This window comes from Andrena cerasifolii, chromosome 2 (genome assembly GCF_050908995.1).
Source record: "Andrena cerasifolii isolate SP2316 chromosome 2, iyAndCera1_principal, whole genome shotgun sequence".
Lineage (NCBI taxonomy): Eukaryota > Metazoa > Arthropoda > Insecta > Hymenoptera > Andrenidae > Andrena > Andrena cerasifolii.
Window position 1 is genome coordinate 23,993,235 of NC_135119.1, and position 27,532 is coordinate 24,020,766.

A 27,532-nucleotide genomic window follows, 5' to 3' on the forward strand; every position below is an offset into this window, starting at 1 on the left:
TCGGGGGGATTCTTCTGTTTTGGGGAATTGTGGGGATGATATTTGGGTTTGGAGAGGGTTGGGGGAGGATTCGGAGCTGTAAATATTCGAGTAGTCGAACTATTCGAATTGTACGGGGTATTCGAATGATTCGGAGTATTCGAATGATTCGGTGTATTCGAATGATTCGGAGTATTCGAATGATTCGGAGTATTCGAATGATTCGGAGTATTCGAATGATTCGGAGTACCTATTTGAATAATTCTGAGTAGTCGAACTATTCGAATTCGGGACGATTGCCTTTACTTTCGGGGGATTCTTCTATTTTGGGGGTTTGTGGGGATGATATTTGGGTTTGGAGAGGGTTGAGGGAGAATTCGGAGCTGTAAATATTCGAGTAGTCGAACTATTCGAATTGTACGGGGTATTCGAATAATTCGGAGTATTCGAATGATTCGGAGTATTCGAATGATTCGGAGTACCTATTTGAATAATTCTGAGTAGTCGAACTATTCGAATTCGGGATGATTGCCTTTACTTTCGGGGGGATTCTTCTGTTTTGGGGGTTTGTGGGGATGATATTTGGGTTTGGAGAGGGTTGGGGGAGGATTTGGAGCTGTTAATATTCGAGTAGTCGAACTATTCTAATTGTACGGGGTATTCGAATAATTCGGAGTATTCGAATGATTCGGAGTACCTATTTGAATAATTCGGAGTATTCGAATGATTCGGAGTACCAATTTGAATAATTCGGAGTATTCGAATGATTCGGAGTACCTATTTGAATAATTCGGAATATTCGAATAACTCAATGTGTTCGAATTTCGGATTTTACCGAGTATGAATCTAAACGTGAACGATAAACTTCAGTTTTCTCGGTTGTTTCAACATGTTAGATAGGACATTTTAACTAAAGAGGGCAGTATAATTCAATAGTTGTTCAGGTATAATATTTTGAGGAAAAAAAATAGTTTGTAAGTCAGCTTTGGATAAAAGGTATTTATTTATTTTTGACGCTGTGCAGAGCGTCTACATTAAATAACCACCGAAGGGTTAAGCCAAAAATCCTGAATAAAAGCCCCCAAAAATCTGTGAAAAAATTGGTTTACTGCAGAAACTCCTACACACTTGAACATTTTTCCAAAATTCTTTTGATAGTACTCCAATGGAAATCAGGGTACCCAATTTACCAGACTGATCTAGAAACTTTAATTTAAAACTAATTGCTAAAATTTCGTGGTCTGCATTTTAGTACTTCTTTCTAAAAATCGTTCGCTATATTTTTAAGTTCTGTTTCGAGCAATTCCTATTTAGCTCCCCCTTATAACTTCAATTAAATGGTCCGCTGCGTTCAGAATTATCAACCCCTTTCGTTTACCCACTAAATAACCATCTCCAAATGTGCTTCACTAGTTTCTAAACAAGTCGGTGCAGATAAAACGAGGCAGTGAGTCGCTGCGCACTGTTCGAAACCGGTAAAGTTGTGTTCCCTGGCAAGGAGCAGCGTTTCCCGTTTCCTCGAGATGGCCGCCGCAGCCGTTGCCCGACGAATGCATAATCGTTACGCAGTGGTAATCAAGGTGGAATGACGCTCCGCGGAGAAAGACGTGTCGTGAGGTCGGCCAGCGAACAAGAGAACTCTTCGAGAGTGGAGAAAGTAGGCTCTCCTCTCGTTGGACCACTTTTCATGAAACACGCGTCGGATCTCGTAACTCCACGCCGATCGCGATTCAATCGACATTCGGGCCGATGAATCAACATCCCCTTAATTCACCGTGCTATCGACTTTCGTGTCTTTCGCTGATTTGTTTTTTTTTTTGCGATGCAGACAGGAAGCAGCAAATTTCGAAGCCTTCAGATTCGAAGTTCTGATTTCTGAATCGCCAATTAATTTACCATTCCATCCCTTTATTTTTTATCATTTCAAACTAACAAGGGAATACCGCGAACCCGGACTCGCCGATTGGAACGCAACTTTGTGGGTTTTTAGAGTGACTGAAAACAAGAACAACGGTGTCTTTCATTTGGGCCCTATCGCCCTGCAAGGAGGTGAAAACTAACCTCAAAGTCAAATTGGCACTTCCACTTTTTCGCGTATAACTCTCAAAGTACAACAGACAGAAAAAAATGTTTCAAACAAAAGTTTAATGGTGCAATAAGCGCTACAAACTTCCGTTAACAAAATTTTGAAAAGAGTTAAAAAAAATATATAACTGACGAAAAAAAACTTTTTTCAAAATTTTGTTAACGGAAGTTTGTAGCGCTTGTTGCACCATTGAACTTTTGTTGGAAACACTTTTTTCTGTCTGTTGTACTTTAGGAGTTATACGCGAAAAAGTGGAAGTGCCAATTTGACTTTGAGGTTAGGTTTCACCCTCTTAAAGGGCGATAGGGCCCAAATGAAAGACGCCGTTGTTCTTGTTTTGAAGCACTCTAAAACCCCAGAACGAAAGAAAGTGGATGAAAAATATTGAGAAATATTGCTTAATTGCAGTTTTCAAATTTTTCATTCATCGGTCCCGAATAAATAACAACTCGACCGTATGATCTTAAAATATTTTCCCATTTAAAAAATATAAATCAGTATTAGAAATCTGATGATCTAAGATTTTCAGCTATTTTTCTACCACTTTTTCTTTTTTTTCGATAGCTAGAAAATTTCGAGAAATTTCACCGGACACAAAATTTCGAGACCACCTTCAAATATTTAATTCCGCAGCGCGGAACCACCCTCGATTTCAACGGAATACTTTCCCCACACCCGATCGATTTTTTTCCTCCCAGTAAATAACGACGAACAAAAAATCTCGCGCATCAGAAAATAAATCGCATTTCATTCCGCTCGTCAGTTCACGCCGCTGGTGTTTCCAATAAATGGAAATAACAGGTTGCCGTATGCAAATAAGATTCGTCTATTTGTGACACGATGAAGCTGCGAAGGTAGGAGCGAATCCCCGTTCAATTATTAATTCCAGTCGCCTGGGGAACGAGCAGCAAAGAACGGGCATCATTTTCTAACACCTTTGCACTTTACATAATAGGCGATCCGGTAGGAAATATGAATCAGTCGGAGGAGATGGGAGGGGGGGAAAGAACCATTAGCACGGATAGTTTAGAAGACGGGAAATAATAATATAAAGAGGATGGAGGCGTTGCATAACTACGTTGCGCAATTTTTTATTCCAACGCCCGCTTTTTTGGACGCGGTATCGAGGCACGAGGCTGATCGTGCTTATAGCGTTTCCAATTGCAGAATTTTCTGTGGATACAGCGCTGGGAATATTTATTGCAGGACTTGGATATTTCACGCGCATTCACTTTCAACTGATTTAGAGATTTTTAATGAATTTTTGCGCGACTTTTGAGTAGGTAGGTAGGTAAAATGAATTTGATAGGTATTAAATACTTTAGATTTTAATCAGGTGGTTATGAAGATCGTGTTATACAGGCACCGAATGAAACTGTTAAGTTTTGTGAATAGAAGTTATTTAGTGAATTTTTAATTTTGAAGTAATTTTATTTTCTGGTTTAAGGTAACTTTGTATATTAACACCTTAATTCTGCAGGGAGAAATACAGTTTTAATAGTTATTTAAAATATAAAAGCTAGCATTATTTTCTTAACTAGCGTTGCTTAAGAAATTGAAAGCAGAATTAATGTATAACAATAAATGTAGAATAAATATAGAAAGTTCAGTTTTAACAGGTGCTTAAAATATAAAATAGATAAAACATAAAAGTTAGAATTATTATTTTAATTAACATTACATAGGAGTTTTAATAATAAAGGTAGAATAAATATATGCAGAATAAACATACAATAGAAAGCAAGCTGTGATTTTTATATAATTATTTTATTTCACTAACAACAAAAGGAAAACTGAACAAAACCATTTCCCCATAACAGGAAATCTGCTTGCTTCAACTTTAACTGTTACGAAGCAGAAAGCAGAATAACTGTTCCTGTTCAACTTCACCTTTTTCTTGAATGCTGCCAAAAAAATAATACTTCCCTATTTACGCAAAAACGTATGAAATTAAAGTTCCAGTGAATACACTTCATTTAATAACAGTTTCCTTGGAACGAAAAAAAATTACTGTCATTTCATAAATAAAATCTAAAATTTCAACAAGTTCCTCTGATTTTTGGTTTCATATCACGTGGATAGCGTTGTGGATATTGTAATTTGCAACAAATAATACTCTACTCCTCGAACCCTCCGATGAGAACACCGCAAAACCACTGTGCAGAAAATACTTGTGCATCCTGTGATCGACAATATCGATGTCCACTTTAAGTCGTTTCGAAAGTGTTGGGCTGTTTCCAAAACGATTTCTCGTTCCTGCATTGTTGGAGGTGGTTACGGTGGGGAACAAAGACAGCGACTCGAACAAAAGAAGGGGCTTTGGTGTGACTGGCTAAAGATAGGTAAATATAGCTTTGACTTCGCCCCCCCCTCGGGGGTGCCTTCAGATTTGCTACCTGCGCTTTACGTCTCATTTCAAAAGGGCGGGCAGAGCCACCTTTTGTCCGCGTTACCTCCGCAGCACTGTCTAACCTTTTCACAGATTTCCCCGGTATAGTTGCGATTATCGAACGCTCATTGCAGCCCAGGTAACTGTATTCTCGCCGTCGAACTTCTTTTTTCAACCCATTGGAAACAGCCCCCATATCGTAACTTGTTGGTGAAACTGGCCAAGTCCATTGTTCACCTATCCAGCCTAAAATCCTTCAGGATTAATAGAAGCAATTACTTTCCAAGTTTCCTACAGTAGATTAATAAAAACCCCCGCATTTTTGCAGTACAGATTGCACTTTAAATCTGCATTTGCCAAAAATTATTATTTTACCAACAAATTAACGACGTCAGATGAAGAATGCACTTTTGAGCAATGAAACTTTCCACCTGGGATTACAAAATAAAACTCCCAATTGAATTCAAAGTCGAGATTCGTTGATTCTCAGACATCAATCGTCAGTAATTAATTTCCAACGTATTCCGCGTGCGGAAATCCCTCAAGCTTATCCCTTAAGCATACTCCCCGAACGCACATAGGCGTTCTCCGCACAGGTACCCTACCCTGCGAATGCATTTACATATTCATGAAACTTAAAGAATGAAACGGACCACCGAATACCGCAAGTGGCATCGAAATAATGTTCCATAGGAGTCTCCACACCCTCCACGATAATTGCACTATCGGTGTAAGGAATTCGTGAAAAGGGAGGTGAGCGTAAAAGATTTTTCTAAAACGAGTTAGTGTTCGAATTCATCGCGCTGGCGAGTGTGTACCCTCGACGCGGTCCCGCAATCGAAGGGGAAATCTTCTCGCCTCCGAGATTCCATCTGAGGTGGAGGACGCGTGTCCCCCGTGAAGAAGGTCGTAGATGCTTTTTCCCGCTGGACTTTTCTCCGGAACGTCCAGTTTCCCATACGAGATCCGGCGAGATTGTGGGGATACCTGTCGAATTCGTGGCACGGCGTGGGACATGATTCACAGCCCTGGCCCCCTGGCCCAAATTCGAACAAGTGGCCGTCGTGTCGAAGGATCGGGCTGCTTCCACGAAAATCTCACGGCTCTGGGAGAGATCGGGGGAGATCTCTCTGGTCGCGTTACTTTTGTCTACGAGCCTTCGATCAGAGACGTTCGGTTTTTTTTCTGCTGGCGCGTTTCCTTCCTCTTTAGGGACATTATGCATGGACTAACGGAACGTTTTGTGCCTTCAGTTGTGGTGGTTGTGCGGTGATTGGTAAATGAAGGGGATTGGGGATGATTAGTGAAGATATGAAATACTTGAGTTGCTGTTGTATTTCTTTTACTCGACCAGTCATTTCGAATTAGTGGGTGTGATTAGTCAAATTTTGAATTAGGTGGAGAGGAATTGAAGAGAATTTTAAAGTAGATGGAGGGAATTCAATAGAATTTTGAATTAGGTGGAGAGGAATTAAATATAATTTTGAATTAGGTGGAGTAAAATTCAATAGAATTTTGAATTAGGTAGAGGGAAATTGAATAGAATTTTGAATTAGGTGGAGGGAAATTCAGTAGAATTTTGAATTAGGTGGAGGCGAAATTGAATAGAATTTTGAATTAGGTGGAGGGAAATTCAATAGAATTTTGAATTAGGTGGAGGGAAACTCAATAGAATTTTGAATTAGGTGGAGAGGAATTGAATAGAATTTTAAATTAGGTGGAGGGAAATTTAATAGAATTTTGAATTTGATGGAGAGGAAATTCAATAGAATTTTAAATTAGGTGAAGGAAAATTCAATAGAATTTTGAATTTGATGGAGAGGAAATTCAATAAAATTTTGAATTAGGTGGAGGAAAATTCAATAGAATTTTGAATTAGATGGAGAGGAAATTCAATAGAATTTTGAATTAGGTGGAGAGGAATTGAATAGAATTTTAAATTAGGTGGAGGGAAATTCAATAGAATTTTGAATTAGGTGGAGAGGAAATTCAATAGAATTTTGAATTAAGTGGAGAGGATTTGAATAGGAGTTTGAATTAGGTGTAGCAAAATTGAATAGAATTTTGAATTAGGTGGAGGGAAATTCAATAGAATTTTGAATTAGGTGGGGAGATTGAATTGGATTTTGAACTAGGTGAAAAGGAATTGAACAGCATGTTCGACAAGGTGGGACTACAGGCATCTTAACCCTTTCGCTGCGGTACTCGACTATAGACCAAGACTGCCACATTCGTGTTACCTGCTTATTTCGACTTTAGTCCACAAATTAAAAAATGTATTCTCTTGTTCTGTAATACACTCAGCTATGTTCTTTAATATGTATAATATTTACTATTACACGTTTATTTTTTGGATTCCATTCTTGAGCCCCTCTGAAACAGTTCTGTCCTTAACCATAAGTTGACACTTAGAAACTTTTTTTGTTTGTCTAAAATTGACACTTTCCAAGAATCTTGCCAAAATTTACATTCGCAGCGAAGGGGTTAAGCCATTATGACGTCTCCAATCTGCGCTACACTATAAATTCTGTGATGATAGATGTGAACTAGTTTCGAAGCTCCCAAGCGATCTAGTATCGAGGTATTCCAATTAAACATCTCCCTCTTCCTTCCCTCTCGACTCCCCTTCTTCTTACACCCAAAGAATCAAACTCCACCAGCCTCAGCACACGCCATTAAACTTGTTCCTCCCAAAAAATCCACATTACAGTCCCCTGCACAACCCAAAGTGCCCAACCATGAAACATCCAAGAATTGATCGACAGAAGCCTCGAGGTTCCCGAGGAGTGGCGTGTTCCCATTAAATCAGAAGTCACGCCGCGAGATTGTCACATTACGGCGTCGTTGCCTGAATGTCCGGACTGAAGAAATCTCAGTCGGGCATCGCTCTGGCGCATGTTTCGAGGCAACGTACAGGAAAGCACCTCGCAAGTGTCTTGCTCAGAGAATCCGGCAGCCATAATCGTTGACCTGTTGTGCCACCAACGGTGGCGGTAATTCCTTCTGCTTAATCCTTTCGGGCCCTACTCCTCAGCCAGGGAATTCCCCGTAAATTGGCTTCGCTCGCCCGGACCCCACCGCACCGATTGTGTTTACAAAGCAGCCTGTTTGCTTTCGATTACCAGAATCGCCAACAACGGATCGCGCAAGAGCGAGCTTCATTCATTGTTGCCCGTTACCGCGAGCAAAAACAGTTCCGAACGAAATGACTAGCTGCGACCGGTAAACGGTTTATAGTAAACACGAAAGAACCACGACGTCACGAACGCCACATAGTAACAGCCGAACGTAACAAATGTAAATAATTGTTGTACGAGCGGGACATCGTACGAGCCGTGTGGCGAACGCTGCAGAACTACCTACCGGGTGTCCTGAAATTTTTTACCTAAATTTCCACAAAATATAAATGAACCAAAACCGGAGGATAAATATTGCTTCGATGGTTGTATTTAATTTAGCAATTTAAGCGCTATAAATACAGCTTTAATATCGAGTTCGTCAGTGCAGCTTTGAACGGGACTTTTTAAAATATATGGCGTCCCTAGTGGCACGAAATATTGGATAAATATTTTTGTTTTAAATATTACAGAAATGTTGACTTCAAATATTATATGCACACACAGAAAAATTGAAATATGAAATAAATATTTAGACCATGTTAAGTAAATATTCAGGAACTGTGAAATAAATATCAGAATTGTAAAATAAATATTCGGGAAATGTAATAATTAATATTTAGAAAATGAATATTCGGAAAAGAATATTTCGTTTCTATCATTAAATGGATATTTAATAGATATTTTTTCCTTACATAAAATGAATATTTCCTGTAGATTCGGACAAGAATATTTGTTTCTTAATCTGGAATAAATATTGTGTGTATATTTAAATATCAAAACGGAGGTTGAATCTCTTTTTAATATCGGATGCTTTTGTGTTCAATGTTTTGTGCTGCTAGGGGTGGTTCCACAAGTGTGGATCAGGAGTTCTTGGCCACCCGGTAGAGTTGCGCGAAGTTACGTGGCCGCGGCGTAACAGCACGGCTGGAGCTTAGGCCGCTACGTGTATACCGCTTGACAGCATAACCGACATAGTGGTTAGAGAGGAGGACCTAGCCTTAACCGTGAATCCGCGTCCATCATAAACCAGTACGGGGACACGTACGTGCATACGTATGTTTACTGGGGAGCCGTGCGTGCGATCGCGGAAGATCGTACAGGTGGCATGAACGCGGCTCGAAGGAAGTTATGAATTTTCTTCGCCGCGCATGCCTCGTGTCTTTAGATGCTGCATATTCGCCGGAGTCATCTTCGCGGAAGTGCAGCGCGTCGTAAATCCCCTACCTCGCGTGATAGTGCGCTTCATCCCTCGTCCCGCGATACCCTGGGCCTCTGGAGATAGAGGAAGTTCTTCGAAGAACGCCTCACTTCGAAATATTCTCCGTCCCTTTAAGGGTCGTCCTTAAATTACGTAAGACTCTTGGGAGAGCGGTGTCGTGAATTTCTTAGTTTTTTTACAATGAGGGGAGAGGAGTCAGGTAGCGTCTTACTTAATATTTCTTAACTCATTTTTCACAAAATTCAAATCCTGCCATTAATGTCCCAGAAAAGTAATTCTAGTTTAAATTTCCTGCAACTGAGTTAAATTAATTATATAAACCTTTGAAAGAATTTTAATGGTTGAAAAAGTGTTAGGGTTGGAATGTAAAATCTTACGAATTCTTATACTGGGAGAAGTAGGGGTAGGGAATCGTCAAATTACCCTTAAGTAATTTAAGAACGTCCCCTTACTACATAACACTCTGGGCCCCTCAAGAGGCCCCTCAGCTCCAACCTACAAACAAGATAGCTCAAGACAGCTTCCCATAAAAGTATCAGCTTCTAAACCACAAATCAATAAACCCTCAAAAACCGAAATGCCAAGTGAAATCCCTAAATATAGATCCTCCACCGCAGCAGCGCGAAGAACCACCCCACTTATCAAGTAAAAACACCCACTCCTTCCCACATCCACGTCTCTCCTCTTGAAACGGGACAGTTTTAAAGCACCCGCCCGAATAGGGGCCTCCCCATCGCGCAGGCGCAGCGCGTCTGGTCCGCGTGCAAGAGAAAATCGCAGGAAAAATATCAACCCGCATCCCGTGACGACGGGCAAACCGGCTACCGGTAGAGACAATGCGCAGGGGAAAGGGAGAACGAGAACTAAAGAAACTAAAACGAAGAAGACGAAAAGGGGAAAAGGATAGCGCGCGGCGAGGATAAGGCGCGCTCCCGCGTCTCCGTTAAAGAGAGACGCGGAACGCGGCAGGAGGGGGGAACCGTATAGCAACGGTAGAGATGGGGGAGGGGAGGAGGCTCGCACGCTTCAGCACACGTACGGATGCTCCGTTACGCGCATGCGCGGTCCTCGCGAGCGGTTTCCATCTCCAGCGCGCCCCGCTAAAGCGACCAAATAATCAGGATGGTCTGTAGCGCTGCGAGCGGTGGGGGAGGGCCAGCGGTAGGGCCAGTCGCGGCGGTGGGGGCACACACTGGCGCGGAGTGGGGGAAGTGCTCGGGGCCCGACCTAGCGAGCAGACAACGGAGCCTCTCAGTCGTTCACCAGAGGTCGGTCGTGCGTGTACGTTTGCTCGATTCGCGCCGGGCCTCCGTCGATCGCCCAGGGTAACTGTAAATCCCTGCGAACGGAAGAGAGGGAGGGAGAGAGAGAGAGAGAGAAAGAGAGAGGGAGAAAAAGAGACAGCAGAGCGAAAGAGGGAGAACCTTGGACTGGCCGAGACAGCGGCTAATCGATCTCCGAACCTCGCGAATCACCGTGCCTCCCGCCGTTGACAGTGACTGCGAACAGTGATCCCCTCGTTGATAGTCCGCTGCTGCGATCGGTGGAGATTTAACCGGGAGCACCTCGTCCGCGCTTAGCCACGGGACCATTGACACTTGGGATTGTACCTTGTCGCCGGCAGTGATTCGTTCGACGTAGAAAACGGTTGTTTTGGTTTCTTTTACACTTCGGGAACGGACAGTGGATACTGTTAGAGACCTGGGGACTGGGGGAAGTGGGTGCGGGTTGATGGTTCTACGGAGCGCGGCTTGCACCGGCTGCGGGAGAATGGTGGCGTGAAACTATAAGGGTGTGAAGTGACAGGTTTTTAGCAAACGCTAGCCAGGATGCCGAAGATCTTCCTGATCAAGAATCGACTGCACCAGCAGCAACTGAGGCTGCTGGAGGCGCAGCACCTCGGCAAGAGCCCGCCACCCTGCAGCGGCAAGGAGAGCCCGCTCGGCAGCTCCGAACCCCTCAGTCTCATCGTGAACAAGCACCAATGTAAGTCGCTAAGTCGTCACTGTCCGGACTCTCTTATTGGTACGGTAGCTGGAAAAGGAATAACAAGGTCGTAAATTGAATCATCGAGCTTCGAATGCTTGTCCCCTCATATTTCTGTCAATTCCTTCGCGCCGATGCCTCGGACGTGTTTACTTTAACGCTCCGTTGAGTTTACGATCTTGATGTACCTTTGAGATGGTGTATTCGCGGTTGTTTTAAAGCCCAGGCACCTGGGTGGAGGTTTTAAAGCAGTCTTTGCCAGTTCCGCGGCTCGATATTAGTATTTCAGGCATGCTTATTCCATAGCGCTGCCTCGGAGGAGGTGGAAGTGTGCGAACAAGTCTGAAATACCAATCGCCAGTCGCAGGAGTGCGGTGTGAGAAAGCTGGGAGATGAATTAGATTTTCAGCAATGGGTCGGGGAAACTTCTGCGGTAGTAGAAACTTCTTTTATGAAAAGTGAAGCGAGAAGATGAGTCTGAATTCGCGAAGACGAAAGTAGGACTTGATGATGGGAATGGTAACCGTTAATGGTCCTTCTTGCGCAAAGGTGGCCTGAATATCAGATTGCCGAGTGGTTTGCTACGAATGCAAGTTACAAGTGGTATTAGATAATAGTCATCTGCTATCGATATCGTCGATTTTTGCGATAGTATTATATAAGGTCGAGGAACTGTTATTTTATCGTAGTCTGGATAGTGTACTAATTATCGTACCTCAGAAACGAGCAGATTAATTTTACAAAAGTTAAGTTAATGGTAGCTCGAAGATGAAATTTCCCTGTTTTTTAAACAAAACTTCTCCGTGAAAATTATATTATCACCTTGACACTGGAAAATTAATACAAAAATATTAATCGGTTCCTTCGCGAAACCTCAGCCATTATTACGTCCAAGATTCAACTTCCCTCTGCTAAACAATAATTTTTATTAAAAATTCCATATATCGTCACCTTAAATTATTTTGCCTCAAGCTCAACTATTTCGTTCCAAAATCCACCAAAAGAAGTCAATACCTTCGAAGTCTGTTGGGAAATACCAAAAGTGACATCGCCAAGAGTTATAACGATCTCTGAGCCCCGCGATAGCAATCGATAAGCCGTGAAGATGGCAGAGCCGGTTTCGGTGGTTCATTAAAATTCTCGGTTTCCCCCGACTTGGGGAGGCGACTTTCTGCACTTGACGGTACCAGGGGGAACGAAGTGCGTGCACGCGAATATTTCAGGCCGCGTCCGCAGGTGCAAACGATCGAGCCACAGGTGCCGTTGCAATTTAGGCGCCCGCTCGCGAATTCGATGGGCGATAGTGTCATTACGCTGGGCGCAAATTGCTCTGCCCCTACCTTCGCCCGCGGGCGTGGTGTGTAGAAAAAGGGCACTTAGAAAATCCTCGGGAATTGAAAAGAATTAAATACGGATTCGTCGTCACAGAACAGGTCTGAACACTCCACTTATATAGTCACGGATATTAAATAGAAAATTCTACAAAAAGCAGTTTCAATAACAAAATAACCTCGTTGATATAAATCTTCTGACAAACTAACTCGTTCAAATAAATCTTCTACAAACTACACATTCCTCATCATCAGCCACCGAAGTTCCCAGCAAACAGCACCAAAGTTTCTTTCGAAGATCTTGAGACTTCTCATCCACCCGGTTGCTTATCGAAATTGCCGAGCTACTCGGATTACGCAACGCTTAAAATGCATTCCAATTAATTCCTACGCCGAAGCGACGCGACGCGTCCCGAGCCACGTTACGAAAGCTAATTGCCGGATGATTTACGCGGTTCGACGACGAAGAAAGTCAATTTGCAAGAGTGATCGATCGCGGCTGACGAGAGGACCGAAAACCCAATCGATCCCTGCTCTAGCCATTACGCAACCGTTCGGACTGACGTCGCGGCGCTGCTTGCCGAACAACGGTCACCGCATTCACGCGACGGCCATTACCGAAGCGCAACGGTATTGTGCGTATGGGCGATCCTTCGTAAACAATTTTTTTCCCCCAGCGATATCGTTTTCTGGAAAAACAGGACAGATTCGCTAATCGCTTGTGATTAATCATTCGAGCGGAACAATCGTTAACCACATCGCCTGAAGGTGCGTTCTGACTAACGAACAATTCGCGAACACTCCTCGCAAAATATTTTTAATCACTGCTCCAGCTTCTCGCGAACATTGCTCGTGTGACAAGTTCAGGAACAGTTCCCATACAGTTATAAATATTTTGGTATATCTCTGGGCCAAAATGACTCTTGCCACCCTTTACATTTAATTATAAATAATTATTTTGAAATATAATTTTGCACGGTGAGTGAAAGTTTGTTGTAGGTATTTGATGAACAACGAAAGCCTTTTGTTTTATTAAAAATTAATATTCATAAAACAGGAACGATGTAAAATTAAGTATATAGGTAGGAGGTAGACAACCATTTTTTAAATCTAAAAAGAAACAATAAAAGAAGGACGTAAACACTTTTATTGATTTTAATTTTCTCTTTCCAAAAATTCTGTCGCCCCAAAGTTGCTGTTTCTTGAGGAATCAGTGCATTGTTTGGTCTCATTTTCAGGAGAAGAATTTCACCGCAGGTGAATTTCATTTGTTAAGTATTTGCGAGAATTTTGCGAACAGTATTTATGAAACGTTCGCTGACGAATACGTCCCCGTTGACTTCGCATTACGAACAGTTCAGGAACAGTGTGCGAGCAGGTAATTCCCACACTGCTCGTGACCAGTTTGCGAACGCTAGTGGAGACCCACCTTTAGCCTCACAGCTTCGGAGTTCCACCTTAAGGGGACGTTCCGGTCTAGAGCACAAAAAAATAGGTGATCTTTAGGAATTAATTAAAGGAAAACTACTATATATAATTTAATGGGACTTCTTGCATTGTATTAAGGATGTCTTAGATTATAGAAATATATTTTTTGTTTTGTAATTAATCATTGCAGACGGCACTGGGGAGTCGTTAAACTAAAGGCGTCAAAAAAATCATCCAAATCGGTGGGACCTGTATCTCCAAAAGTTATTATCCGATTCGACTGAAACTTTTTTTATTTTGAAGAATATACTTCTGGCTAGGGGGGATACCAGACAAAATTACATAATGACTTTTATTAAAAAACGACGACGCTTGAAGTTTGAAATCACTTTTTCCCTATACTGTTTGTCCTTTTCACGCCTTTGAAAATTATAAATTTTCAATTTTTGTATTTTTTTCTGGTTTCTGTCCTAGCCAGAAGTATATTCTTCAAAATAAAAATAGTTTCAGTCGAATCGGATAATAACTTTTGGAGATACAAGTCCCACCGTTTTGAGAACACTGTTTCGAGAAAAACGCATTTAAAATTTTATCTGAGCGCGGAGTGGCCGGGTTTTACCCATGCATTTGCCGCTACTCAAATGCCTATAACTTCGGGAATTTACGAATTTCAACAAATCCTTTTAAACACGTACTCCTAAAAGGTTGAACATTCGAAAAACTAAAAAAAAAAAATCGACTTTTAGACCGGAACCTCCCCTTAAGGGCGCCACACATTTCGTCGAAGCGCGACGAATCCAAGAAATGAATAATAACAATTAACGAATCCTCGCCGCGCTTGTCATCAATTGTTTATAAACTCTCCCCTTCGTATCGCCACAATGCGGGTCAGCCTTTAGTCGATCGAAAGAGAGACGAGGCAGGAACTAGCTCGAATTCTGGATTCCTTGGTACAGAATCGCCACTGATTTCCAGTTACGTAATTCCCTCGGTCGACGTGTTAATTGGGTTTTCAGCCTGGGGCGCCTATTCGCCGGCGGAGAGCGCTCGGACGATCGCCCGACGCCATTCCTCCGCAACGGTATAGTGAGTAGAAGTGGTCCTAAACTGGTTTAGAAAAACCGCGCGGACCGGTTCCCCGTTTTCGTCGGTGGTCATCCTTTTTTCAACGTGCCCACTGTACCCCGCGCGGCGGCGACGCGCCCGCTCCCGGACTCCGCGAAGTCGTTGGCCCCGTAATTGATTCTCGCGCTGCAGGTGCAAATTTACTTACCGCGGACGTTATTGCGTTAGTCGTTAACCATCCGCTCTGCGTCAATTAAACCCGGAAAGAGTGATCGCTCGAGCGCTGGGGGAGGGTCGGGGGGGGGGACGACGGGGGCTTCAAAGGGACCGAGGCGGAGCATTTGCCTGCCGCGAACGCGGCGCGCGATTAGCGATTAGCGCGTGACAAATGGCGCTGCCGATCGGTTTCGCTGTTTATTAGCTGTTTATTGCGATCGTCACGCGCTCGTAAATTTCGATTCGTGTCGCTGGTAAATGGTACTAATTACGGACGTCGCTCTGCGTGGAATAAGCTTGCTAATAGGCACAGTGTTGTCTCTCAAATTGCACGCGTCTTCAGATTCTCTATACGCGTGAAGCTATCCCCTCTACTTCTTCTGTAGTCGCCGCACAGTCGAAATACCGAGAATCAATTAATTTTCTTCGACTTAGCGACAGAATTTGGGTATCACGTATCACAGAAAAACCCGAAGAAGCCGAACGCCGAATGAAAAAACAACTGCGCGTCGCCCCATACCACTCGAGCGCTCGAGGAGGAATCAAAGCAAGCCGAGTAGGCTACTCGTCTCTCAAATTGCGTGCGCCCGGTCCCGACACTCGCGAATATAGAGACACAGAACTGTATGTTGGATTACGAGACGGCGGGGGCATTTGGAATTGGAAAGACAGCTTTTTGCTAAAAAGCATGGATGACCCGTTTTGCCCGCGTTGGCACCGAGCTTCGCGGCGCTGCAATATAATATTTTCAGTGACGAAAAATTGAGAATTAGTATTTAAAAAGAATTTACTCATCTGCGGTTTTGGAAACGAAATAAATGTTATGCAAGTACATAATACAGAAAAATGTGGATGAGTAAAAATTTTCCAGCTCCGAGCTCCGTTGCGAAGCTCCCAGTTGCAACGGCGCATTTTTCTTTTTTGCCTTCCGAGGGTTGCGGATTGTGGCATCCACTCCTCGGTTCGACGCGATTGTTTTCTGTGCGAAGGTAGCTGGATAATCATTTCGAAGGAATGTTGGAGTAATTGTTGCGCGCGTTGAATGGCAGCTTCCCAGCGCCGAGGTGCCGTTATTTGCTGAAGTTGAAGAAACCATTGAATATTAATACAAGCGAGAAGTCGATGTACCCTGCAGATTTATTGCGTCTACCCGTTAGATGAGATACAGCGGTTTATCGGGAGCGACAATCTGCTGGAGCACGGGCTGACGTGGCCACTGCTTCTGTAAAAGCGTTCGTCATTTATGCAGAACGCGCGCCAAGTTTTTTCTGCGCCTAGTTTTATCGCGTATAAGGAGATGTTTGTATCGGCGCGGAACGGCCCGGCGCGGGGAGTTTAATGCGTGCTTGCGAGTGACTTCCACGTTCGGGGCTGGGGACTTCGATGCCCGCTCAGGAGAGGCGCTCTGGGTTTTGGAGGCTCTCCGCGCGCTCGGGTGTAATGGAATGTTATAATGGAGAATTCCTGGGTGCTGAGAAATTGATAATAGGTTGCGGATGAATCAGGTGGTTGGGTGTAAGATATTTCTTGGTGCATGATTAGTGTAATCAGAATAATGGAGGAGTTGAAGAAGCAGGCGGAGTTGGATTTTGTTCAGCTGTTATTCTAATACAGTAGGTACTCTCTGGTAGTGTTTGGTAATCTGTAGTGTATCGGGAAGCTTCTGGTATTCTTGAGTAGGTACTCTTTGATATTCTTTAGTATTCTGTAAGTGTAGTGTATTCCGGAAGCTTCTGGTATTTTTTAATAGGTACTCTGTGTTAGTTTTGGTATTCTGCAGTGTATTCTCAGAGCTTTTGATTTTCTTTAGTACTTACTCTCTGGTATATTTGTATATTTAATGGCATTTCTAGGTATTCCAAGGTAATCTTGGGTAGTACCTACCTACTTTTGAATTCTTTTTGGTATTTCTTAGTAATTTTTGGTACTCCTTGTGGAGCTCTATAATATTCTATGTATAGTACTGTGTAGTATTCTTTGATACTCTTGTGGTATTCTTTGGTACTCTTTGATACTCTCTAGCACCCTTCAGTACTCCATAATATTTTTGTGTACTCTACTGTATCCTTTAGTACTCTGTGCCATTATTGGTACTACTTTAAGCTACTTTTTTCAACTCCATAATACTCTCTACTCCTCTACAGAATTCTTTAACACTCCAACTACACATTGCAGTAGGTACTCTCCTCCCCCTACTACATTATTATACTATATCTTTGACACTCTCTAGCACCCTTCAGTACCTACTCCATAATATTTTTGTGTACTCTACTGTCTCCTTTAGTACTCTGTGCCATTATTGGTACTAGATACTTTAAGCTACTTTTTCCAACTCGATAATACTCTCTACTCCTCTACAGAATTCTTTAACATTCCAACTACATATTGCAATAGGTACTCTCCTCCCCCTACGACATTATTATACTATATCTTTGACACTCTCTAGCACCCTTCAGTACCTACTCCATAATATTTTTGTGTATCCTACTGTATCCTTTAGTACTCTGTGCCATTATTGGTACTACTTTAAGCTACTTTTTCCACCTCCATAATACATTTTCTCTACTCCTCTACAGAATTCTTTAACACTCCAACTACACATTACACTAGACACTCTCCTCCCCCTACTAAATTATTATACCATACATTATTCTCCCTACTTCCCACATACCAAACAACCCCTTCAATCCCACTCTGCCAAAAAGAACCCCCATAACGATACACCATAAACAGCCCCCCTTCCAAAGCACCCAAAAGAAAATTCACGATGATAGTCACGCAGGTTCCCATCCACTCACCTACATGAAACGCGATTTTCCTTTAACTCGTCGTTAGTACACGGTACCCACTCATCGTTGCAGCTGAATTTGATCGCGGTCGAGTTACGAGACATTACGCAACGCGGCCGTTACGAATAAAAGCTTTTCAAGTTTCGCATGGTTCCCGTGGAAATTGCGCAACGCGTCTCAGCACGCCCGAGGAACACGCGCCAGCCTCGGCCGATCCTCGGTGTCTCCCTCCGCGACGGCCAAGGCGAACGCCTGTGCCGCGGCATTAGAATCTCGCGTCGGGCGTAGATGGGGAGGGAGAGATTAGAAGGACGTGGCTGGTCCCAAGTCGTAAATAGAAAAGCGACCGGGGCTCTCACATTCCACGAATCTCGGGATTCTTATCGGTCGTCCTCCTAGCGATCCGTCGCCGAGTAGGAAAAACAACGCTAACGATATTGGAAAATAGACGCACGCATTTGCATGTGTAATTATAGCTTCCAGTAATGATACGAATACTTCCTCTAGTATTAAAAGATACATTGGTATTCAAGCGTCCGCAGGGTAAACATTACAATCTAACATTAATACATTCAGCGGTGCAAAGAAGCTTTAAGCGTTCAGCGAGTCCTCAGGATTGAACTGTAATTATTCGTTACAGGAAGCAGTTGCTTTAAATTCGTCGTAGATTCCTCTTTCTTCTTCCCTTTCGATACACAGTCGAATTTTACCCTTTGGGTGCTACGTGCCCATATGTTATGACTTCGTTCATACAGCGTGTGCGGGAAACGCTCATAGGCGTTCAGCTACTATGGTTAACAGATGCGATTAGAGGAGGCCCGCATGTGACATCCGTGCTATTATATTAAGAGAGCCGATTTTTATGTTCGCGCAAAACTCAGAACCTATTGAACCGATCTTCCTAAAATTTTAACACGTTAGTCCTGGATACTCTAGGACGGACATAGGATATGTAGCATGTCTAAAAACGCGTTATTAACCTTTAGAGGGCCGGGATCTTAGCATTGGAATTGTAAATTTTGTTTACTTAAAATTTATGCATATATGCCACCAAAATGGCCAGCGAAGTATCCAAATTTTAAGCTGGCCACTATAGTGGCCAGCCCGACCCTCTAGAGGTTAATATGGAACAAAGAAGCGCCTGGTATGTGTTGCGCTGGAGGGAAAATAATGTCCCAAATTTTCCGAAATAATATGAAGAAAGTAAGCTTCTTTTTTCAAAATAGTTCATTTCCTTAAAAGATATTAATTCTAATAAACATGAATCCGTCATGCTAATATCTCGGGCGAAGCCGAGACGGGGGACGCCGCTAGTAGGTTCATAAAGAAGAATATCTTTGCTCGTGTTTGAATTTAGGGGAATATAATTTACTGTAGTGCCACGAATGTTGCGTGAGAAAAATTCAACATTGTGGCTAGAATTAATGCGCGCGCGTCCCCGCAGGTCGCTCGACGCGGTTTCAGTGCGATGCACGCGCTACTTAACCGTAAGTCGCGCCAAAAGAGGCTCGCCGTGTGCGTAGAATGCGTCAAATTTTGCTCGGAGACCGATGACGGGTAAGGTGAATGTCCCAATTTCTGCTCATTTAAGAGGTAACTCGTCATAAAGAAGGTGTAAAAAATTTATTTGTGATCAAAATTTGCAGAGTAATTGATTAATTCTTTAATAATAAATCAACCGGTCGAAAAATATTTAAGAAAGATATTTCAAGATGTTTAACTACTAGTAATTTGTAATTAAATATAATGCTTTAACATAATATTTAACATAATAATAACATAATATTTAACATATTTAACTTAATATGTTGCCTTTTCAGGTTAAAATAAGTTACATCTTTTATGGAGATGTTTTATAACACAACAGTAAAGCATAAAATAATGATAAATTATTTATGTTACTAAACTAAATTATGTTACTAAAATTTTGGTGAGTAGAAGTGCGGACATAACGGTGATTCAGTTGACCCTAAACCTAATCACCTGTTTTCTACTTAAAAAAAAAAAATTAAAAAAGTACAAAATCTACATCCAGAGCACAATACGGTATCTGTTTTTGTTAATAAATAAGAACTTTTACTGCAAAAACTATTTTCTGCCCAATTATCGAATACCAATAGTGACCCTGTTCCTTATCACAACCAGCTAAAATACGGTCGAAAAAATCATGCGTCTCTCATTTTAAAAGCTTTTCGTTGCTTATGCTGCACTTTGATTAGCCCCAAGCTCGTGCAACACTCGCGTAAATGTTCAAATAATTTAGAATTATTTTGTTGTAACTATAGTACAATTCCGTCTAACGGAGCTATCTTATGCCGTTACCACTCCCAGTTCAAAATTTCTTTCAATCAAGCTCTACCAGGTTTTCTCACGCACTAACATATTCACTGCCACGATATTGTTCTGCGTTTTTCGTTTACTCAGAATCATCCGAAAGTGCACCCACAGAAATAAGAATATTTCACGGTGTAAAATTGCACTCGGTACTCTGCAACACTCTGCATCATTTCTGAAGACAGTAGCGTACTTAACAAGTTTCCAAATCTGGGGGTTGCAAGTTTTAAGGAAAATTGCAACTCCAAAGCGGTGGTAATTTATAGCTCTCCACTGAAAGTCGACGTGTTAACTCCCCAAGTTTCACACACCCTTTTAACTTTTTACTTTGTACTGTTTTAATTTTATGCCATATTTACATTTTTTAACAGATTTGCCGGGTTTACAATTTTTGCCCTTTGTGCCATTTTTACCATTTTTGTAATTTTTGCCATTTTTGCCATTTTTACCATTTTTACCATTTTTACCATTTTTACCATTTTTACCATTTTTACCATTTTTACCATTTTTACCATTTTTACCATTTTTACCATTTTTACAATTTTTACCATTTTTACCATTTTTACCATTTTTACCATTTTTACCATTTTTACCATTTTTGCCATTTTCACCCTTTTTACTTTTTTCACCCTTTTTACCTTTTTTTACTCCTAACTCTTTTCTCACCGCGCAGCGTCACTTTATTCGCCTAGCTACTTATATAAGTACCTACAATGTATTAAGCAAGAGGCGAGGAAGTGTCGCCTGGCAGTTCGAATCTAGACGAAGGACACGAACGACACTAGCGACAGGATGTACGTGTTTTTTCCTCCAAGTTGATCGAGATTCGCCAGACACCCGCTTAAAATGTGTCGCTTTCCAAACGCTAACGCGCCTGCGCGAGCGCGCGAGCACAGATAGCCGACGTTCGCCTGTCGTTGACACGTAGGTAATCGCGCACCTGTGCCAAAGGCTAGTACACCAGGATGTGCAGTCATTGTAACGAATTACAATGCACCGCCTCGCGGTGTGTTCATCGTGCGTGCACTCCGATACGCGCGCGCGAGCACACTCGCGCGTGTGTGTGCGCGTTGGCATGTGGGTATCGAAGGTGTACGGGTCTTTTGCATACAGGGTGGTCCATCTCGCATTTTCGGTGGGGTGTTTTTGATCAGGAACGGTTTATTTGCTTCTGTGGTGGTGTTTGCAGATCACGGTTCATCTGAATAATTTCAATTCGATAAGAAATAGGAAAGAAATCATGCGATTAGGTGTTAACCAAAAATCATCCCCCTTGGAGTTATCTAACACTTCCATACCTAAACATTATAAATCGTTATCTAGAGACGCGGTAGCGTCTCAAAGCCAAGTACAGGAAAGAAAGTACAGAAGACACCCTGTATATTGTCGACTGTCGCTACCGCTATCATTTACTCATCGCCGGGCTATTTAAACTAACCTGAAACTTATTTCATTAATATCTCATGACGCCTGCAATATTTCCTAAATTTAAAGGCATTTTTCTTATGTAAACCGCATGTAAACTTTCGAATAAGACCAATTTCAATAAAATCGGTCCGCGCATAACCAATCAATTAGCTCGCCTTATACTCGTGATCCTAAGATCCACCGATATAACTTTTTCACTAAAAGAAAGGTTCCTTAACAGTGTCACTACGATAATTCTAACTTTCCGTCAGTTTCCCTCCAAGAAGTTTACTTTTTTGAAGTTTTTTTATGGATAAACATTAGTTGGCTCACACTTCTACTCGCAGAAATATTCTACACTCGCAAGCACAGAAACTTATCCAGGATCCCACACTTTCACCCCATCTATTTATCAATCTCATCACTTAAACACCCCCGCTACCAGAAGCCACCGAGAATCTTCCCAAAAATTCCACACACATAAACCACATAATCGTCTACCTAACTCTAAATAACTGTGTAACCCTGCAATCTAGAACAACCCTTTAAACCTAAGAAATATTCAGTTTCTTATGCTCTACCACACTACCAAACGAAAAAGAAAGTGACGATAAGGACTGCTTCCACCCCTCCAAAGATAAATTTCCCCAGAAAAAGAAAACTCCTTGTCGCGCACTCCAAAAACACTCCTCACTCACACAAAATTTCATTAAGGTTTCAAAATCGATCAATTTTTATGATTCTTTTTTTTTAACTGATACGCACATCTGAAATATACATATATACTTTCGATGAATGAAAAAAATCGATTTTTCGAAGGTGTCACAGTGGAATGTCCCCTTAACGTCAGAATCTTCAGTTCGACAGCGTTTCCTCGTTACTCACCCCGTCCACTCACTCCCCAATGAGAAACACCGATTGGACAGGGGTAAAAGCCGCGGTAGGTACGTCGGTTGGCTTTGAAACGACAAGTTGGACCTCTGGCCGCGGCAGGAACAGGTTCAACTCGTCGAAAGCGCCGTAAGCAGGTAGAACGAGGGTATACCCGTGTGTCTGGCGCGCGCGCGCGCGCACACACACACGCTCGATCGCTCGCGCGGGCACCTGTTGAGCAGCCTACACTCTTGGCCGTGGTCGTTGGCGCACAGAAACAGCCGCATTAGCGGCTACCGTGGCGGACGCGGAGGCTAATGGCGCAACAGGGCCGTGACCGAAATTCTTTCGAAGCAAGGGGGCCAAGTGCAGAGAACGCTCGGCTCGATAAATCTCGCGCTCTAACGGCCGCCACGTCGAGTGCCCTCGCGAAACTCGCCTTACCGCGAGCAGCGCTGGGACACAAAATGGCGAGCGGGGCCTGGGATTACTCGATTCGGTGGACTGTTAGGCGATGTCTATGCCGTTTCTGGGCCGTTTACATATTTCGCTGTGGGCAGATGCGGGGATGCACCTGTGCCGGGCAATTTTAGTTCTCTGTTTGAACGGGTAATGGGACCACCTTTCGCGATGTTGGGCAGGGCTGATGGTGGGAATACGTGGGATGGGGGAGGAGTGGCTCTTTGGCTGAAGCAGAGTAATTTTGGGTGTCTGAGTGATGTGGTTTGGCGGGCTTTTCTTCTTCTTCTGGGGTGAATTTTTGGGGGTATTTTGGTGGGGGAGTTGGGAAATTTAATAGGGTTTAATTGTGGGGAGGTGCAGCTCTGCTCTGGTTTTCTGGTATTCTGGACTTCCGCACCTGGGTGGCGTGGTGTCGATGTAAACTTGCCTGTTTGATGAAAATATTGTGTATAGGGTGAGCAGTACAGGGAATGAACACTTAAGGGGGAGGTTCCGGTCTAGAGCCCCCCAAAATAGGTGATCTTTAGGAATTAATTAAAGGAAAACTACTATATATAATTTAATGGGAGTTTTTGCATTGTATTAAGGATGTCTTAAATTGTAGAAATATATTTTTTGTTTTGTAATTAATCATTGCAGACGGCACTGGGGAGTCGTTAATGTCAAGGCGTCAAGAAAAATTATCCAAATCGGTGGGACTTGTATCCCCAAAAATTATTATCCGATTTGAGTGAAACTTATTTTATTTTGAAGAATATACTTCTGGCTAGGGGGGGGGCAGAACAAATACAGAAATTACATTTTTTTTTAGAAAATAACGACACTTGAAGTTTGAAATCACTTTCCCCCTATATTTTTCGTTCTTTCAGCGCCTTTGAAAATTATAAATTTTCAATTTTTTGTATTTTTTTCTTGTTTCCCTCCTAGCCAGAAGTATATTCTTCAAAGTAAAAAAAGTTTCAGTCGAATCGGTTAATAACTTTTGGAGATACAGGTCCCACCGTTTTGAGAACACAGTTTCGAGAAAAACGCGTTTAAAGTTTTACCTGAGCGCCGAGTGGCCTAATCAGGAGGAAATCGCCTACATATTCACAAAGTTTCAGATTTTTTGGAATTTTCGGGTTCGGGATCTTCCCTTGTTAGTTGAATAAAGAACTTACTGTACATACCTATCCTAAGTTACGAACTAAGTAGGTAACTCTAGTTTCCCATTAACTAATCAATTCATATTAAATATATTTTTACCAGTTCAATAAATCAAAATATTTTTAAACGATCCATTAAATAATATTCCATTCATATTAAATACGTTTTTACAAATTTAGCTACCCTCCAATAATTCAATTAAAATATTTTTAGCAGACCATTAAATAATCAATTCATATTAAATACAGTTTTACAAATTACTTACTCCACTCTACAAACAAGTACCAAATCTTTTACGACGTAGGTGCTCGATAAGAATGGGGGTTTTTTTTTTAAAATTCATCCCTGAAAGGGTGCAACGGGGTGAAATGTATTTTCTCGGACTCCTTAAAATCTCCTACGCCCGATTAGATATCAACTTAGTTTTTACTTACAATATATACATATACAAATGTTCGTTAAACAAAACTTACTTTACAAAAATTACATAAAAAATTACTTTAAAAAAAAACAGATGTAAAAATAATTCCTTTTAATTATTTTACCGTAGCGAAGCAGGAATATTTTGTCAGTTACCTATATAATAACTTATCTTACAATTAGATTAGATTAATATCCCCAGGTCATCACTATTCCGATCACCAGCCTTTTACTAAATAAATAACCCCACATTTCTAATACGAGAAAAAGTATCCTCAAGCTTTGAGTAATCCATCTTAATATCATATTATTATCACCGATTCTCCCGCACCCAGAGTGCTATGCCTGCTATAAAATCAGCAGACAAAGACCTACCTACACGCTGGCATACGTTCTGTATAGTTTCGAGTGAAATACGCGTACGTGCTTCCGCGAGAGAAAAAAGTCGCAAAAAGCAGAGGACCTGGATCGAAGAGTATAGCATTTTTCCTTCGTTTCCACGCTCGTCGCGGTGGCGGCAGGGGGGGGGGCTGAAAAGCAACGGCTGGATGGCAGAACGAGCGTGTGCGTACTCGCGTGTTATTACGCTCGACGAGCACAGTAATTAGGGACCCGCGGCGCGTCGGCTTCGTCGCGACTCGACGGCTTTTATAGCGCGACGGCGCTCGACGTTACGGCCGCCTCGCCCCGTTGCGAAATCGTATTGTTATTTAAAAAGACTCGAGTTCAACGGTACCGACTCGAGGAGAGTTGGAAGGTCGCCGTCAGCTTCTCTCTGCTCCATTATTCCTCGATTTTTCCTCGTTTACTTTCTTTTCTTCTTTTGCAAACGAGCGTCGAGTGTCTGGTTAAGTATAATTATTGTTAGTCAGACGGTTAAACGACAGGGAAAATTGTGAATGTTTGATTTATCTAAGTCTGTTAAAAATCAGGCAAACGAATTATTAGGAATAATAGAGATTACATAGCGTTTACTATTCAATTGAATTAATATAGTACCTACAAACAGGGACGTACCCAGAGAGGGGGAGGGGCCCTGCAGAAAAGAAAACAGGATTTTAGTCTTTAAATAATTTTTTATAATCATATATTGAATTTGCATAAAAAAAATTTCATAAAAAAAATTTCTTAAAAAAAATTTCTTAAAAAAAATTTCTTAAAAAAAATTTCTTAAAAAAAATTTCTTAAAAAAAATTTCTTAAAAAAAATTTCTTAAAAATATTTTTTTCCGTTCAACTCGGTGCCCCTAAGATTAAATCCTGAGTGCGTCACTGCCTACACGTAGTTTCATAATTTCTTGTGTGCGTCACTGTCAATATACAGGGTATTTCTAAATTTGTGATAGTTACAGCCGGGAAGGAAATAACTCGTGTAAAAATGAGTCCAAAATATAAAAAGAAATTTTTTGGTTTTCTCACGATTTCTGAAACACCTTGTATCAGTGGCGGACTGGTCAGTGTTTCAGTTTGCCGATGGCAAGTGGGCCCTGTGGGCCCTGTGGGTCCTCTGGGCCCCTTGAGCACTGTAATTACTAAAAAATTTAAATGTATCTCATAAAAACTTTAACTCTAATAAATTTTACTTCTTAAAAAAATTAAATGATGACCTTATAGTTGTGGGTGGGCCCATTTGTCTCTTGGCACCCCATATTATTAAACCCACTCCGCCACTGCTTCGTATATCCAACAAAGAAAAAAGAACCCCGATTCTGAACAAAAGAGATTCAAACGTTGATCACTTAACGATCACACAACCCTCTTCAACCCCTCGAAACCCTTATTCCTCGCATCGAATCGTCATTACCGATCACTCCACCGCAAACCGCAAAATCCCTCCCACTAACCCAAATCCAGCGAACTTCTACAGCTCGCTGGAGCTCGGCCGAGAGCAGAAATTCAAACCGCGTTCTATGTTTTAAACAAGAGCACGTCAGATCAGATATACATATGTCGCCTAATCCAGGCTTCGGAGAAAATTCGCCGCGCGTGTTTGGTGCCTCACGGTTTCGCAAGCAGCCCCGAGTCGCGCGATTTTGCGATAGCGGTTGCAAAACGCCGCGCGATCCCGTCGAAAAAGGCGCGGAACGGAGAGTGGGGGGAGGAGGGGAGCGGAAGAGGAGGGGTGGAAGAAGGAAGGGGGATTTTCCGCTTTGCTACTGAATTGATAACAGAGTTGGTTTCGCTCAAACGCTGTATTGTACCGGTTTTTATGCGCGATTTTCTGCGCAACATCGAGGGGCTAGGGGAGGGGGAGGGGGCAGCTGGTAACACGTATCGCGTTTCCATACGTCGCGCGCCTTCGCGGCGAATGTCAAGGCTTCATCGCATAGATCTCGTAAACGAAAAAAAAAGACACCGCTTTGCATGAAGCGCGGTCGCGCACGTGCCTCGGCGCTGCAGAAAGTCGGGCACCATTTTTTTGCGTCCCATACGCGATCCTGCGGGCGACTCGCCGATTTCTTTTTCCCCGTTTCCGAAACACCCAGTTTATGAAACGGCGAAAAAGCTGGGAGGGAATATTTTATCTCGGATAGTTTACAATTTTTACTGTTCATCAGGGCCGGATTAAGATTTTTTGGGCCCGAGGCTGTGAAACCTTCGGAGGCCCGTTGACTGAAAATCCGGGAGGGGGAGATGTAGAAAAATTTGTAATGTACGATAAAATACCTACGTACATTTTTCAGAATTGAAATTTATTCTAAATAAAATTAAATAACGAAGAATAATGATTTGCAAATAAATGATATTAAAAGGCAAACATTGGAAAGATGTTTTACAATAAACTTTTATTGCGTTTTCTGATTATTCAGAAGGGAAGCAGTAAACAAAATTTCGTTCAATTATTTTTTTCACATTAATGGAAAGCTTAGAACGGGCCCCCCTTGGAAAATGAGGCCCTTGCTGCTGATCGACTTGTTTGTTTTGGGCGATGCAGACCTTTCACCTGTCTCGTTAATATTAATATTATGATTCTTATGTTAATGTTTTCTTGTCTATACTTGGTACTGCACACCAAAGGGTTTAGTTATTATTATTATGATTACTATAAAATTTTCAGTGAAAAGCTGATTAAACATTGATGCACCGAAAATGATCGTATCACGATAAAAAGAGTATGGCAGTCGAAATACTATAAACTCTCGCACTGGTATGCAAATTCTTTTTGCAACATTTATTTACATTCACTACTCGACATAATCACGGTTTTTAAAACGCGACCAACAAGGCCCGTTTACAAGGTTTTTGAAAACCTGATGATTTTCGCATTTGTTGTTTTCACATAT

General features: G+C 42.1%; 1 protein-coding gene across 5 annotated transcripts in view; it reads left to right on the forward strand.

Moving 5' to 3' along the window:
• Nucleotides 1-27,532, forward strand: part of LOC143378742 (uncharacterized) — a 77,883-nt gene that overhangs the window by 27,298 nt on the left and 23,053 nt on the right. For 2 of the 5 annotated variants that reach the window (XM_076830679.1, XM_076830681.1), the window contains exon 1: nucleotides 10,030-10,778. The exons of 1 other annotated variant lie outside the window; for it this stretch is intronic. In XM_076830679.1, the coding sequence (XP_076686794.1) occupies nucleotides 10,622-10,778 (157 nt within the window). In that variant the 5' untranslated portion in view covers nucleotides 10,030-10,621. Of the gene's footprint in view, nucleotides 1-10,022; nucleotides 10,779-27,532 lie in introns of those variants that run through there. 2 more of the 5 variants (XM_076830683.1, XM_076830680.1) reach the window with 2 other exon arrangements.